This window comes from Globicephala melas, chromosome 2, assembly GCF_963455315.2.
Source record: "Globicephala melas chromosome 2, mGloMel1.2, whole genome shotgun sequence".
NCBI lineage: Eukaryota > Metazoa > Chordata > Mammalia > Artiodactyla > Delphinidae > Globicephala > Globicephala melas.
In genome coordinates this window covers 167,573,114-167,589,422 of record NC_083315.2, presented here as the reverse complement: position 1 = coordinate 167,589,422, position 16,309 = coordinate 167,573,114, and the positions used below count along the sequence as shown (strand labels likewise).

The 16,309-nt window shown below is 50.3% G+C and overlaps 1 protein-coding gene across 1 annotated transcript; it reads right to left on the bottom strand.

Moving 5' to 3' along the window:
- Nucleotides 1–10,973: 10,973 nt before the first annotated feature.
- Nucleotides 10,974–15,985, bottom strand: SERPINA5 (serpin family A member 5). Its single transcript, XM_030883123.1, has 4 exons — nucleotides 15,379–15,985; nucleotides 13,771–14,041; nucleotides 13,264–13,411; nucleotides 10,974–11,162 (listed from the first exon to the last, which is right to left on the bottom strand). Exons 1-4 carry the CDS (start codon nucleotides 15,983–15,985, stop codon nucleotides 10,974–10,976), a joined length of 1,215 nt encoding a protein of 404 aa, XP_030738983.1.
- Nucleotides 15,986–16,309: the final 324 nt, after the last annotated feature.

Here is a 16,309-nt window from a genome sequence, read left to right as displayed (position 1 = left end):
TGAACCAAGATCCTGCAAGCCACATGGGGTGGCAAAAAAAGAAAGAAAAAGGAGAACAATTACAAAGAATAAAAATAAAATTAGGGCTTCCCTGGTGGCACAGTGGTTGAGAGTCCACCTGCCGATGCAGGGGATACAGGTTCATGTCCCGGTCCGGGAAGATCCCACATGCCATGGAGTGGCTAGGCCCGTGAGCCGTGGCTGCTGAGCCTGCCTGTCCGGAGCCTGTGCTCCGCAGTGGGAGAGGCCACAATGGTGAGAGGCCTGTGTACCGCAAAAAATAAATAAATAAATAAAATAAAATTAGACTAGGAAACTAACAGATATGTTAGAAAGAATATAAAAATAAAAATATAGATGAAACAACAACCAGAAGGCAAAACAGAACCACAATAGTAAAAACAGAGGAGAAGAAAAAAAAAAGGTGGAAAATGTCTTGACTGTGGACTGTGGGGCCTAGGCAGGGGCAAGGTTTGGGTGGTGGGTGGGGCCTATGCTTAGGACCCACATGGCTAGAAAAGGCCCTGGGGAGGTGGGATTGGGGCTTAGGCTCAAAGCAACAGAAAGGGCCCAGGCATACCTCTGGTCTCAGAGGGTGGGGGACCCCACCTGAGAACCGAGCAGGCTTCCTGGGCCCGAGTGGGTGGGACAAATGCCCTCTGCTCCTCTTCCACTCCTCTGGTCCTGGAGGGCCCCTCCCACCTGCCTCTCCTATTCTCCCCCAGCCTCCCTCCTACGTCCCCAGTACCAACACAACCTAGAGGGGGCCTCTGAGGGTGTAGGACACAGCTGAGAGCCAGGCAGACTTCCAGGGCTGATTGAGCATGGGAAACGCTTGGCACACTCCCCCTTATCCAAGCCCCCGAGGGTCCCTCCAGGCTTAGGAACCCCTCCTCCCATCTCAGCCAACCCCAGTGGTGCCTGTCCTGTCCAACTTCCACTTCTCCTCTCCCTTCAGTCCCTCCATGTCCTACTGGTTTGTTTAGGGGTTCTTCCTATCTCCTTGGGTGTTGAGGTCACCCACCAGCATCTGGCAGGCACCCTAGTTGTGGGGAGATGCGAACTCTGCATCTTCCCACACCACCATCTTGACCTCATGCATTTTTAATTGACTCAACTGTGAGGGCAGTGATTTTGCTGGATTCTGGGGATACAGTAAGCTGGTCATTTTAGAGGTACATCCACAAATTCTTTGATAATCCTGCCTTCAAGAGATGGAGTTTAATTACCCTCTCCTTGAGCTGGAGTGGACTTAGTGGCTTGTTGCTAATGAAAGGAATGTGAATGAAAGGATGTGGTATCATTTCTGAGACTGGGTTATAAAAAGATGCTACTTCTATCTTGGCTTCTCTCTCTCTCTCTCTCTCTCTCTCTCTCACACACACACACACACACACACACACACACACACATGCAGACTCTAGCGGAAGCCATGTCTGAAGCAGCCCTGTGAATAGACCCAAAGGCAAAGAGCTGAGGCCTCTTGCCAACAGCCATGTGAGTGAGTCTGGATGTGGAATTCCAGCCCCAGGCAGGTGTGCACAGTATCACAAGAGACCCTAAATCAAAACCACCCATCTCAGCCCCTCCCAGATTCCAGACCCTCAGAAACTGTGAGATAATAAATGTTTTGTTGTCCCAAGCTGTAAACTTTTAGAATGATTTATTATACAGCCAGAGATTAACCCAGATCCACTTCACCTGCCCACTTGGCTCTCAGGATAGGGAAAGACAGTAAACCGGGACATTTGAGTATTATGGAAGAAAGCAGACACAGCATGGTGTGTGTCATACAGCTGATGCCTCAGTAAATGGGTGTTCCCTCAGCCTTTCCTCTTTTTAAACATGTTTACCCATTCTTCCTTCACCACACAGAGGCCTGGTCATAATGAGGATGTAATCACAGGTGATCTAATCTTTATGTTAAGAACTCAAATTCTCACAAATACCTTCTGAGGGAGGTACAGTTATTCTGTTTTACATATAAGGAAATTGAGGTACAGAGAGATGAAGCGAATTCCCAAGGTTGCAAGGCAGTAAGTGCCTAGCGGGGATTCCGCACCAGACCAGCTGGCTTTGGAGCCCACAGCGTTGTCCTCTCCAGGAAACACAGGCCTACACCTGACTGCCCTGTTCCCAGCCTGACTTCAGAGACACCACATGCAGCCCATGGGAAGGTGGAGGCATCCTGACTCTGCTCTGGGCCAGCCCATGGAAAGATCTGGCACCTGGTCCAGAAAATGTGTGTAATGGATCAGGATCCTAAGGTGTCTTCCTGGGACAGACCACACCATGTCCTCCACCTGCCTCTGGTTTGTAGAAAAACTTTAGCCTCCTAGGCCTTCCCCGAGTTCCAAAGAATAAATTTAATCAGAGAAGTGAGAAAATGCAGAAGCAAAGGAAAACAGTCAAGCAAGACAAAATAACCATAGTTTAGCCGTTAAACAAAATCAAGGATCTTTAGTTCCTCCTCAAGGGCTATAGATAATATTCTGAGCCATATCCTTTGAGTTATTTTGCAGATACTGAAACTCCAGCAGGTGGAAGCTGCCCATTAGCACATAGACCCCAGACCAGTTGAACCAGAAGGTTGATGATGTTGACTCCAAATTACCTCACCACCAACCAATCAGAAGAATGTCCATGAGCTGATCACGTACCCCACAACCCTCTCCCCTCCCCTTGTCTTTAAAAACATTTCCCTGAAAGCCATCAGGGAGTTTCTGGTCTTTTGAGCACTAGCTGCCTTACTCCTTGCTTGGCGCCTGCAATAAACGCTGCACTTTCCTTTACCACAACCTGGTGTCAGACTGGTCCGTTGCCCATGGGCGAGCAGACCCAAGTTTGGTTCAGTAACACAAGGACAGTAATAGTTTCTGACTTTAGGGACCCTGGAGCATGAAGTCACCTGCAGGCTGCGGGACTCTTGGCTAATGTGGGTGCTGTTGACCAGAAGCCCTCGCATGCACTCCACTTCCTCCTGTACCCCCTCGGCAGCCTGGTCTGGCCTGAGACCCTCTCCTATACCACAGGGCTCTCCACTCTCCTTCACAGGTGGTTTCCTGTCACATCGATCACCTCCTGCCTCTTACCTGGGGTGCTGTAGCTCTCTCCATGTTTCAGAGATTTCTGGTAACCAGAATTTTGACATAGCTCCTCCTTGGCTTCTCTCTTTGGTGATCTATCCCACTGACTATGCCCTAAATAACCCCCCACCCCACAGTTCTCTGCTCCCCATCTTAGTGAACAGTGCCTCTATCTTCCCAGCTCAGCCAGGAACCTGGAGTCATCCTCCCTCCTCCAGCCTCCCCTTTAGTGAGGGGCGAGATCTCCCACTTCCACATCCCTGGAAACCACTTCTTATTCTCCATCTCTGCTGCCCACACTCTGGTCCCAGCTCCTGGCACTGCTCCCTGTGTGAGTGACCACTGGGTTGTCTGCACTCCTCCCCGCCTGCTCCTTCCCAGTCTGTTTTCTGCAAGGTCCCCAGAACATCTTTAGGGATACAGGCTCTTCAGGGCACTCTTGTGTTTGAAGTCTCCACCTCCAACCCCAGGCCTCCCTTCCAACCTCTGGTCCAGCAGCACCCACGTGGTCTGGACCTGCCCACCTCTGCAGCTGGGACACCAGCACCAGGTCCCCAAGCACATTCCTGAGTGTAGAGCTGTCCCTGCAGAGCCCACAGGTCCCTCAACTCATGCCAGGAGAAGGGAGGGTTTCAACTCCCTTTATAAACAAGGGGACCTCTGAGAACATTCTGTCTCAGGCTTCAGTTGGATGCAATCACCCATGAGTCAACCACTTTGTTATACCTAGGGCTGCACAGCATGTGGCAGGAAGCCCTCCCTGGTGCTTCTTGGTGGAATAGTCCCTCCTCTGACGCCTCCAAACCCGTTCCCACTCCCCTTACAGCAAGAGCCTTTGCCTGCTGTCCCCATGAGGTGACTTCCCCTGAGCTCTGCAGGGAGCACTGTTGGCTTTTGGCTGTGGGGATGGCTGCTTCTCGCTCACCCTTGTTCCCTACAGACAGAGCTGCCAGATTTGGCAAACGAATTCCTGGGACCTATCCCACAATTCCTGGGACATACTTATGCTAAAAAATGATTCATTATCTGGAATTCATATTTATCTGGGTGTCCTCTATGTTATTAGCAGCCCCACCTGCACGATGCCCTCGGGTAGGGGTCCAGGGCTCAAGGAATAGGGGGTCTTAGGCAGTGGCCTGAGGACTTGCAGAGGCATAGAGTCTTCGGCGGCCTCCCACTTGGCCCCTTCGTTCACTCACCCAACATTTGTTGAGGGCACTTTGGGTCAAGGCCCGTGCCAGGCACCGGGGTGAACCCTCAGGGATTTCCTGGTGTGTGAGAGACACAGAAACATAGAGAGATGATAACTATACAGTGTGGGAAGTGGTGGAGGGAGGGAGGGGTGTGGGGGGGGACCAGAAATGGTCTGGGGGAGTCAGGAAATCTCCACCACGGAGGGACCTCTGGGCAGAGTCCTGAGGATGTGCCTGGGTTTGTGTTTATTACCAGCTGTGGCTCGACAAGGACTAGCTGGAGAAATGCCTAATACTAAAGAGTGTCTGGGCCCTAGGCGTGTAGCGTATAAGAGTCTTCAGGCCCTGAAGCCGGATGGTGGCAGCTGCACGGAGGATGGGGCGCAGATTCCCTGCGGCCCGAGCCACATCGGAAACCCCGTGGTCTTCTGTCTGCCTGTGCATCCGAATCCTGAGGGGGGGTCGTTAAACATGCTGATTCTTCGGGTAAGGGCCAGGAATAGGCATTTCTAACAAGCTCCCTGGGTGATGCTGGTCACAGTCTGAGAAATGCTGCTGTAGGGTCAGGGCCCCTTCCCCTGTCTGGTTTCCTCCAAGCCTTCAAACAGCCCCGTTACCATCACCCCATCGGGCAGTGGGGGAAATGGACACATGTGTTTGCTCAGCACACCTGGGAGCAGAGGCCGGGCCCTTGTCCCATACTCCTTTACCCCACGCCCACCAAACCCATCTTCCCAACCCCCAGCCCAACCCACCCCCACCCTGCTCGGGTCCCTTAACATCTGTGAAGGAAATGTACCTGTTGATCAAAGCCACGAATGGTTCATAGCAGCCTCTCTGGGAGACTGATGGAGAAGCAGGAGCACAGAGAGGGGAAGACTCTGAGCACCATCCCTCCCGCCCCACCCTGCCCAGGTACACAACGAATGCTCTGGTACAACCAGAGGCTGCAGCTGTAGTAGCTGCTGAGAAGCCACCCATCTCCAGAAGGCTGTGTGCACCCACGTGTGCACATATGGGCGAGTTAGCAATGCGGGCGTGTGTAGGAGCATTTCGTTATCTGTACTCTGCGTCTTCACAGAAAATCACCATCAGGAATGGCATGTGGTCTCTCGTACTGGATTCTCCCAAGTAGCCAAAGCGCTTTTGCGTCTGTAGATGTTGCCACCTCGGGGCCACCTCGTTCCCACCTCGTTCCTTGGGGATTGGTGGCAGATAGCCACTTTGGGGTGCAGCTCTCTAGGAAACAGGAGAAGGTCACTGACGTCACCCACTTGCCATCCCAGCCCCTTGCACAGGTGCCTCTCTGCCTCTTCATTAACTGAGATGATGTATGCAGAGGGCTTAGAAGAGTGCCAGGCACACAGTAGGTGGCATCCAAGTGCTACCCAGTGTTAGGAGTGCCTCCCCCGCCCCCAGCACCCTGCACAGCCTAACAGGTGCTGGTGAAGAGCGAGCCTCCCAGGCTCCAGCCACCTGTGTCCCGTCAGTTCCGTGAACAGGACACACTCTCCCACCTCTGGGTCTTCTTCGCTCACGTTGTGTGCAAGTAACGTTCGCTCCGTTCACTCCTGCTTGTCCCTCAGCTCTTGGCTTCAATGCCACCACCCCAGAGCTCCCTCTGGAGCCCCAGCTGTAGAAAGTCCTTGGCTATCTCTCTTAGCGCCCTGTTCTCCTCCTTAACTGGTCTCCTGATTCTGCCTTCACAACCCTAACCCCACACCTATGCTCTTCCCTACTTTTTTTTTTAACGTTTCACTAAAAAAAGTCAACTTTCTAGTTTGAAACAATTTTAGATATACAGAAAAGTCGTAATGACGGTGCAGAGAGCTCCTGCGACATAAGCATCTTACAGAGCCACGGTACATTTCTGAAAACTAAGGAGTGAGCCTTTTTACTGTATAGACTCATTTGGATTTCACTTTTTCCACTAATGTCCCTTTTCTTCTCCAGGATCCCATCCAAGAAACCACATTACACTTAGTTTCCAGGTCTCCTTAGTTTTACCTGGCCTGTGACAGTTTCTCAGGAGTCTTAATTTGTCCCAGCTGCCATAACAAAATACCACAGGCCGAGTGGCTTGTACGTGGTGGAAATCTACTCTTTACAGTTTTGAAGGCTGGAGATCCGGGAACCAGCATGGCCAGGTGAGGGCTCTCTTCTGCTTGTGTCCACACATGGGAAGGAGCAAGAGAGAGCTCTGGGGTCTATTTTTTTCTTTTTTTGTTTGTTTTAATATTTTTTTCTTATTAGTCATCCATTTTATACACATCAGTGTATACATGTCAATCCCAATCTCCCAATTCATCACACCACAACCCTCACCTCTGGGGTCTCTTTTTTTTTTTTTTTTTTCCAGTACGCGGGCCTCTCACTGTTGTGGTCTCTCCCGTTGCGGAGCACAGGCTCCGGACATGCAGGCTCAGCAGCCATGGCTCATGGGCCCAGCCACTCCACGGCATGTGGGATCTTCCCGGATCAGGGCATGAACCCATGTCCCCTGCATCGGCAGGTGGACTCTCAACCACTGCACCACCAGGGAAGCCCATCTGGGGTCTCTTTTAAGAGCACTAATCCCGTTCATGAAGGCTCCATCCTTATGACGTAGTCATCTCCCCATGACACCACCTTCTAATACCATCACACTGGGGGTGAGGATTTCAACATGTGAATTTTGAGGGAACACAAACCTTCAGTTCATAGCATCAGGCTTTCCTTGTTTTGCATAATCTTGGCACTTTTGAAGAATACTGCTGGTCAGGTATTTTGTTGAATGTCCCTCAGTTGGGGTCTGTATGCTATTTTCTCATGATCAGAGTGAGGTTATGTGTTTGGGGGAAGATCCCACTGAGGCAATGCTCCCTTCTCATCACCCCATATCAGAAGAAAGAAGATGATAACACAACATACCACTGGTGAAGTTGACCTTGACCACACAGTCAAGGTATTTCACCCAAGGTCGTGGATGTCAGGTCTCTCCACCTAGCACTACTGTTCTTTACTTCCTGCTCTAATTGTCAAACTCACTCTCCATAGCATTTGCCATCAACTGACATGCGATGTATTTTACTTTTCTTTTTTATTCTTTGTTATTTTTTTTGTTATGGTCACTCCATACTAGAATATAGTTCCTCCAGAGCAGAGATCTTTGTTGTTTTCTTCATTTATCTCCAGCACCTAGAGCAGTGCCAGGGGATATTCAATAAACATCTGTGGACAAAAGAATTACCCTCACCAGAGTTTGTAATTCTGCTCGTTTGTTTGTATACTTGGTTATTGCCTAAGCCCGTGTCTGCTGGGCTCAACATTACACCCTTTTACTAGCTCCTTGCCTGATTCCCTGTAGGCACCCCATGAGCAATGGCCTTTGGATGAAAGGGCTAAATAAACAAGTGTAGTCTGGGCAAGGCTGTTTAATGGGGCATGAAGTGCTTCCTCTGGAGACCAAGTTCATTCTTTTTGGTGTGGGTTTCTGCAGGGAGAGGTGGAGGAAGGAGTCCTGGGCCCTAGCCCTGTTCCTCCACTTTCTGGCAGCAGCGGAGTCCACACAGGGAGGGCCTCAGAGTGCACGTGGTCAGAGAGGGAAATGAAAGTGGGTTCCTAAGAACACGAATGAACTTGGCAACAGCTTCCAAGAAACTCAAAGGTGGGGTGACTGCTATGGGTTGGATTGTGTCCCCCTAAATTCCTATGTTGAAGTCCTAACCCCCAGTACCACAGAACGTGACTGGAATTGGAGATGGCATCTTTAAAGAGATGATTAAGTTAAAATTAGGGTGGGCCCCAATCCAATATGACTGGTGGAGATTGGGAGATGAGAAGATTTGGACACAGACATACACACACCCAGGGAAGCCCATGTGAGGACACAGAGAGAAGACGGTCATCTACAAACACAAAAGAGAGCCCTCAGAAGGAACCAGCCCTGATGACACCTTGATCTCAGACTTCCAGCCTCCAGGACTGTAAGATAATACATTTATGTTGTTAAGCCACTCCGTCTGTGGGACTTTGTTATGGCAGCCCTAGTAAATGAATACGGCGGCTAAGAAAGGGGGTCCTGAGGGGGACAGCCATGCCTATAATGTGGGCTCTGACAGACCTGGTACTTTATCTCACCTGATGAATGAGGTCTATCCCAGGGAGGGGCAGGCGGGGCTGATGGAGAAGCAGGTGTGGATGGGTGTGAGCGCCCCCTAGGGGGATGAGTGAAGCATCTATGGTATGCACAGATGGGAGAGTGAGGGGCAGGAAGAGGTCCAGGGACTGATTTAGGTGTGGCGTGGATGGCCAAACTACCCTGAAATCAGGAGGAGAAAGGAGACAAAACCTGGGCCTCATGTGCAGAGTCCCTGTCACTGGACCGCAAGCACTGTCCCCTCTTTCCTCCTTGCTCTCCTTCCCACTCCCTGCCCTGGTCCAGGCTGAAGTCTCCACAATTTGCCATCCACACTGTAGCTCACTCAGCCTCATGCTCTCTCCAGCTGTTCCCTTGGCCTGGAAGTACCAGCTCTGTTCCCAAGTCTGCTGTCTGTGAAGCCCTACATGCTCTTCAAGATCAGCTCAGAGTCACTTCTTCAGCAAAACCTTCCCTGAGACCTCAGAAGTTAACTCTCTTTCTCTCTCTCTGAGTTGCTCTATCAGTTTGTTCAGCCCAGGATCGTGTGACAATTGACTTACATGACCTGCCGTGACTCCCAGCTCAGAGCTTCCTTCCATGATACCCCAAATCGGCCGCCCTGAGCCCGGCCCGATCCCCACACGGGAGCTGTTTTGTGACTGTTTGCTGAGTGAACTTTAGATAGCGCTGGACCTTGGCCTTACACACATGGCACAGCCAGGACCTCCCCCTGACCTTGGACTGGCTGAGTAAATTCTGAGAAAAATATTTGCCAAAAAAGACCAGGTGTTGCGAAAGGAAAAGGCACACAGGAGCGGGTCTGGCTCCATGAGGAGGCCCCATCCTCCAGAGCTTCCCAAGCCCAAAGCAAAAACGCAGACAAGGCGTCTGGCTCTGGTTGCGGCCATCTACCCTGCCGCCGGCCGACATCTGTGCCATCTGGGTCCCCGAGCCTGGGCCTTACACTGTCACCAGCAGGGGGGCTCTGGGCAAGCACTTATGTTGCCCTCTGTGAAATGAGGACGCTGAGGTTGACCTTACAGGGTTGCTGAAGGATTAACGACATCACAGATGCAAAGTATCCCCACTGCTGGCATATAGTAGATGCTCAGTACTTTGAGGGGTGGTCAGAGCTTGGGGTTCTGACCCCGTTAGTTCTAAGGGGCACCCACACAGTCCAGTCTCTGGGGTCAGAGTGCTGGCCGCAGGTTCATGGAAAGCAAGCTTTGGGCATGTAAGTTGGGGCGACAGGCACTCAGGGGTCAGACTTGGGGGCAGCTAATTAGGGGAAAGTCTGAGACTGAGTGAAGGACTCATTCACTCATTCATTCATTGATTCTTGAAAGGGTCCAATCCCCTTTATTTGATAGACAAGGAAGCATGGTGGGTTTCGTGAAGGAGGAGAGTGAGCCTACCTGGATGACAAGGGAGCTGGTGCCCGGATGCACTTGACCTGGGCTTCTGTTTCTGGCTCATGTCTCCTCTGCGGCAGAGCCCGGGGCTGAGAGGGTGGTCCAGGGGCCACACTCCTGGGGTCAAATCCTGCCTCCACCACCAAGGAGCTGTGAGACTAGGTATATTACCTGTTCTCTACAAGCTTCACCGTCCCTATCTGTAAAGTGGGGATAAGAGGAGTGCCTGCCTGGTACAGGATATTGTGAGGGGTAAGTGCAACCATTCAGATTAAGCTCCTAGCATCAGTCCTGGAACATAAGCTATTAATGTTGCTGTTCCCAGAGCTACTTCCAGAAGGACAATGACACCCAGTGTTTGCAAAATGCTTTATTGTTATTGCTGACACTAAAATCCACAGTTAGTCATCAGGGTCTTCAACTGGTACTCTAGTATTTGCAACAGGCCTCCATTCTCCCACCCCCAGCCAAGCCCACGAGGTTGTAAATGTACCCACAGGATGGTACAAACCTGAGATGGCCGTGTCCACCCTGCCGTCCACCTGCTTTCCTTAAAAGATGGGTGGCACTTGGATGCATTGAAATCACCTGATTTGTGGGGAACATTCTACACTTTTTATATGATTTCAAGGATCCTCCAGTCCTTGACCTGACCCTTCATCGTATACGTGGGGAAACCGAAGTCCAGAGAGCGACAGTATTACCCAATGTCACACAGCTGGGACAGAAGCCCCACTTCATACCCCCATTCCAGTGTCCTTTCCAAACCATGGCAAACTGGTAGCTGGTATTACAGACAGGTGGGGAACTAGGCTTGGGAATATGCTTCCTGGTGGAAATATCTACTGGAACAATCCTCCTGGATTGGATTCTGAGCTTCTCTCTGCCACTGGCATGCTGTGTGGACTCTCTGGATCTCAGTGCTAGTCTCCATGGATGAAGGGTGAGAGCAAAACCAAATGTTCTCCAAAGCACCCGTCTTGCAATCGTGTGGAAAGAAGCAATCATCAGTATTTCAATGTTATTGTTATTATTATTATTTGTGGAAGCCTCATTGGTCAATTAAACCTGTGTATATCACCAGCTCCCAGCAGATACATGGCCATAGTGCACCCTCATCTTCCACTATGGAAGCCCGTGCCTTTCAGGAGAAATCCCCATCTCAAGGGCGAGTCACTTTGCCGAGGAAAAGGATGTGTTTGTTGTTCTCCACAATGAGCATCAGAAAGGGCCTGTTGAATACTACCTTTTGAGAGCTCATCCGGGCAGATCTGAACATGAAGATTGTCCCCGTGGCTGCAGCCGCTTGGGTTCCCGACTCATCCACCTCCACCATGGCTTTGTGAACCATCTGCAGGGGAGACATCAGGCGTCACCGAGCCACCAGGGGCTGGGAGATGCCATCAGGGGGAAACAGACAAGTTTCTGCCAGCAGCATCACTGTGAAAGTTTCTGTGCTCCTGAGCCATGAAGCAGATAGGAGATGATGTGATTGAACAACTACTGCGCACCACGGCTTACAGGTGAGCGCATGCATGTCTTTCATTGAATTCTCACTGCATCTAGCAGCAAGGGTGTGACTCTCCAAGTTTATAGAGAGAAAGGAGGCTCAGAGAGGTCGAGTAATTGCTGGAGGATGCTAGCTCCTTCACACACCAGCTGGTGAGTGAAGGAGCTAGCATCCAATTCTTAGTTTTGATTGCTTCAGACAAGACACCTTCCCCCAAGGCACAGTGCTGGGTAGGGTTTCCCATTGTTCAGAGGACAAGATGCAAAGTGAAACCTTTGCTTCCTGAGGGAAAAGAGGAGAGAGAGAGAGAAAGGATTTGGAATGAGGAATGGGATGGAATAGGATAGGATAGGATAGGACAGGATAGGATAGGATAGGATAGGATAAGATAGGATAGGATAGGATAGGATAAGATAGGATAGGATAAGGTAGGATAGGATAAGATAAGATAGGATAAGGTAGGATAGGATAGGATAGGATAAGATAGGGTAGGATAAGATAGGATAGGATAGGATAGGATAGGATAAGATAGGATAGGATAGGATAGGATAGGATAGGATAGGATAAGATAGGATAGGATAAGATAGGATAGGATAGGATAAGATAGGATAGGATAGGATAAGATAGGATAGGATAAGGTAGGATAGGATAAAATAGGATAGGATAGGATAGGATAGGATAAGATAGGATAGGATAGGATAGGATAAGATAGGATAGGATAAGATAGGATAGGATAGGATAAGATAGGATAGGATAGGATAGGATAAGGTAGGATAGGATAGGATAGAATAGGATAGGATAAGATAGGATAGGATAGGATAGGATAAGATAGGATAGGATAGGATAGGATAGGATAAGATAGGATACGATAGGATAGGATAGGATAGAATAAGATAGGATAGGATAAGGTAGGATAGGATAGGATAGGATAGGATAGGATAAGATAGGGTAGGATAAGGTAGGATAGGATAGGATAGGATAGGATAAGATAGGATAGGATAAGATAGGATAGGATAAGATAGGATAGGATAAGGTAGGATAAGATAGGATAGGATAGGATAGGATAGGATAAGATAGGATAGAATAAGATAGGATAGGATAAGGTAGGATAAGATAGGATAGGATAGGATAGGATAAGATAGGATAGGATAGGATAGGATAAGATATGATAGGATAAGATAGGATAGGATAGGATAGGATAGGATAAGATAGGATAGGATAGGATAGGATAGAATAAGATAGGATAGGATAAGGTAGGATAGGATAGGATAGGATAAGATAGGGTAGGATAAGGTAGGATAGGATAGGATAGGATAGAATAAGATAGGATAGGATAAGATAGGATAGGATAAGGTAGGATAAGATAGGATAGGATAGGATAGGATAGGATAGGATAGAATAAGATAGGATAGGATAAGGTAGGATAAGATAGGATAGGATAGGATAGGATAGGATAAGATAGGATAGGATAGGATAGGATAGGATAAGATAGGATAGGATAAGATAGGATAGGATAGGATAGGATAGGATAGGATAAGATAGGATAGGATAGGATAGGATAGGATAGGATAAGATAGGATACGATAGGATAGGATAAGATAGGATAGGATACGATAGGATAGGATAAGATAGGATAGGATAGGATAGGATAAGATAGGATAGGATAAGATAGGATAGGATAGGATAGGATAAGATAGGGTAGGATAGAATAGGATAAGATAGGATAGGATAAGATAGGATAGGATAGGATAGGATAGGATAAGATAGGATAGGATAGGATAAGATAGGATAGGATAGGATAGGATAGGATAGGATAAGATAGGATAGGATAGGATAAGATAGGATAGGATAGGATAGGATAGGATAGGATAAGATAGGATAGGATAAGATAGGATAGGATAGAAATTTCTGAAAGCAGGTGCTCAGGAGCTTCTGAGCTCACCTCAGACACCTGGATGTTGGAATGGTTGGAGATGCCGGTCAGGTCAGCATAGGAGGTGAAGACATCTCTGATCCCCAGCTTGGGGAGGACTTTCTCCAGCTGATAGGAGCCCTCAATGGAGAACTTGGGTAGGTGAAGCTCAAGCTGTCTGGAAAGAGAAGACCTTTCTTGGACCCTCCCAGAGCACTGGCTCCCTGAGCTCACATTCCTGCCATCTCCTCTTGGTTTCATAATGCTCCTCCAGCACGTTGCCTACAATGGAACCCATCCTACTCTACACTTGGACCTGGGCTGCCCCCAGAGGTCACTGCCCACTCTGACGGCCCCACCAGAAAACCCAGCTTCCAGCCCTGGTCCCTCTAACTGGGTCAGGCCAGAGGGCTGGGACTTCACATGATGCCTCTGGGCTGGGAGGCGGCTCCCAGGCCAGGTGAGTTCTCCCACCACTGCCGTGTGGCCCTGCAGGTGTGCAGCAGCAGGCTGGCCCTGGAATAGTGTGAAGAATACCTCTTCATGGGCATCTTGAGCCACTTCCTCAGTGTTTTCTCTGTCAGGCCATTTTCCACCTGTCCCATCCCGCCCTCGCGGGGGAGAATGAAGAAGGCGGTGGCGTTCCCTTGGTAGGGGACCCCTACCACCCTGCAGGAGAGGTTTCGGTCCAGGAGGTAGTAAAACTGATCCTCTCGTTTCATCATGGGTACCCGCACCACCGTCTCCGAGGTCACGTGGAAGTCCTGCTCGTGGGTGCTTTTGCGGTTGAAGCTTGTCTCCCACTTAGCTAAAGATTAAAATGGAAAAGGAATTAAACATTCTCAGCTGCCAATGAAAAGTGTGCAGACACTAAACCTACCAAACAGACAGCATCCTCTCTGGAGCAGTCTTATGGGCAGAAGTGACTGCCAAACCTCTTGAATATAAAGACGAGCCACTTCCAAATTCGGGGGACAGGCTTGAACTTTTTGTGGGGCTTTATTTCCACATTTGCAAAACAAGGAGGTTGGTTTTCGTGTCTTCAGAGACCCTTCACCCCTAATGTCATTTGTCTGAATATCTGATGTTTCTACTCAAGGTCAAACATCCCAGTGAAAAGGGTAACTAATATGCACGGCTGACAGCTACACTATATCTGGGTGAGCTATTCTCTTTTTCCGTCTTTTCCCAATATTTGACCTCAATCTGGGTTTGGGAGAAAGGTTGGAAAGGTTCCTGCAAAAACATGATTTTTCCTGCTGAGAAGTCTGTGATGATGCTTCTTGCTTTGTCTGCTTGGGACATTTTGTTCAAAGTGGGACAAGTAATTGTTTCCATTTTCTTACTAGTTATCAAATATAGATCCCTCCCGCATGCCCCACTTAGATTATTTCACAGCTGTCCTCTGCAGCCTAGCCCTGGACCAAGGGACAAGAAATCTTAGAGCCCAAGCCTGATACTCACCATCTGTGACCGCGGGAAGAGGGGGGCTTGGTTAACAGTTTAACTATTTTCCTCTATCCTTTTCCCTCCCTGCCCCTCCCCCATCCCCAGCAGGCCCCACGCAGGGTGCTCAGCAGCTCAGTATCTAGAAGGAGAAGCAGGTGTACAAGCTGAGATGAGTAGCGATATTTACAAGCAATGCCAGGGAGATAAAGATGGGGGGGGTCAGCTCTTGGGGAGGGGGGAGAGGACTGTTCAGGGGAACAGGCTCTTGTTCCAGGATTTCTCGGTTGAGGAAACAGCCCCTAGGAGGATATGGGTACAAGAGAGCATCTGGGAAATGCCCTCTCAGGCCCTTCTAAGGCCCACAGTCCTGCCCTGAGTAGCCATGCTGTCAGTTTCTCTGGCATCGTGGCCTTGAAAAACTCATGCTTCAGAGCCTCTGTGGAAGCTGTTGCTTTAAGTGCCCCCAGGGGCACGAACAGGAACCAGCTCTTCCCCAGTGGAGGAAACAGCATCCGGGGACTTTCACTCCACCTTATGCAGTAAGAAGACACTGTCTCACCCAGCTGCTGTTGGCTTCAGTCTATCAACAGGGATCAGAAAAGAATAAATCCACTCCCACTCTTTCATGGGTGTGGGAATTGGCTTGGTTTTGTTTTTTGACAAAAGCATCTTAAAAGAGAAAGCTCAGGGCCTTACCTTTAAAGAAAATGTAATTCACTATGACCATGACCTCAGTGCCATCCAGGCCCTTAACCAAGTCCACAATCTTGCCTTTCGTTTGCTTTGCCACGTAATCATTGATCTGCTTCTGGGCCCCTTCAGGGTCCTCAAAGTCGGTGGGGAAAGTGTCTGCCAGGTACAGCGTCCTTATGGCGCCCAGGAAGGCCTCCTCCATGGGCACCGCGGGCTTGGTGAACAGGGCATTGCCGAGGCTCAGCTGGAGGCTGTCTCTGGGCCGCTCGAGCTCCCACAGCAGCCGCTGGGAGACGCTGTGGAGCTCCTCCTCCTGGCCCTCCTGGGGGCTGAGGCCCAGGCCCGCCAGGACCTGCGCCTTCGTGTTGCACCGCGCCCCCAGGGAGAGCATGGCCAGGCTCACGGAGATGCTCAGAGGGGAGAAGAAGATGTTCTGGTCGGGGGCAGCTGCGGCCAAGGCCCTGTAGAGGTCGAAGACAAAGTCCCGGCTGCGAGGGGCCACCGTGGCGACTGCGGGCGACAGCTCCTGAACTCTCTTCTTCTGGGGTCGGCGCAGGGCGACCATCCGCGGGCTCAGGAGTACCAGGCACAGGAGTAAATGGAGCCGCATCGTGGCTGCCCAGGCCTGAAAGGGAGGGTGGGCAGGTCACAAGCAAGGCTGCCATTCCGGGAGGCGGCACCATCAACCAGCAGCCTCAAAGGGCGATGCTGAACCAGAGAGGCTGCGAGTGAGCGCTTAGGTAGCGCGGGAGGGACTGCAGCACAGATACTTGAGGACATGGGCATCGGTGGGTGGGGAGAGCGGGCACCAGGCGGAGGGGAGAGATCCCACGTGGGGACTGGCCCCCAAGGCGAGAAGCCTCCCTCACCCACGTCGAGGTACGCGTCACAGGGGGATGGGCCGTGGGGCGGAGGGTTCTCCCGTGTTCGGCCA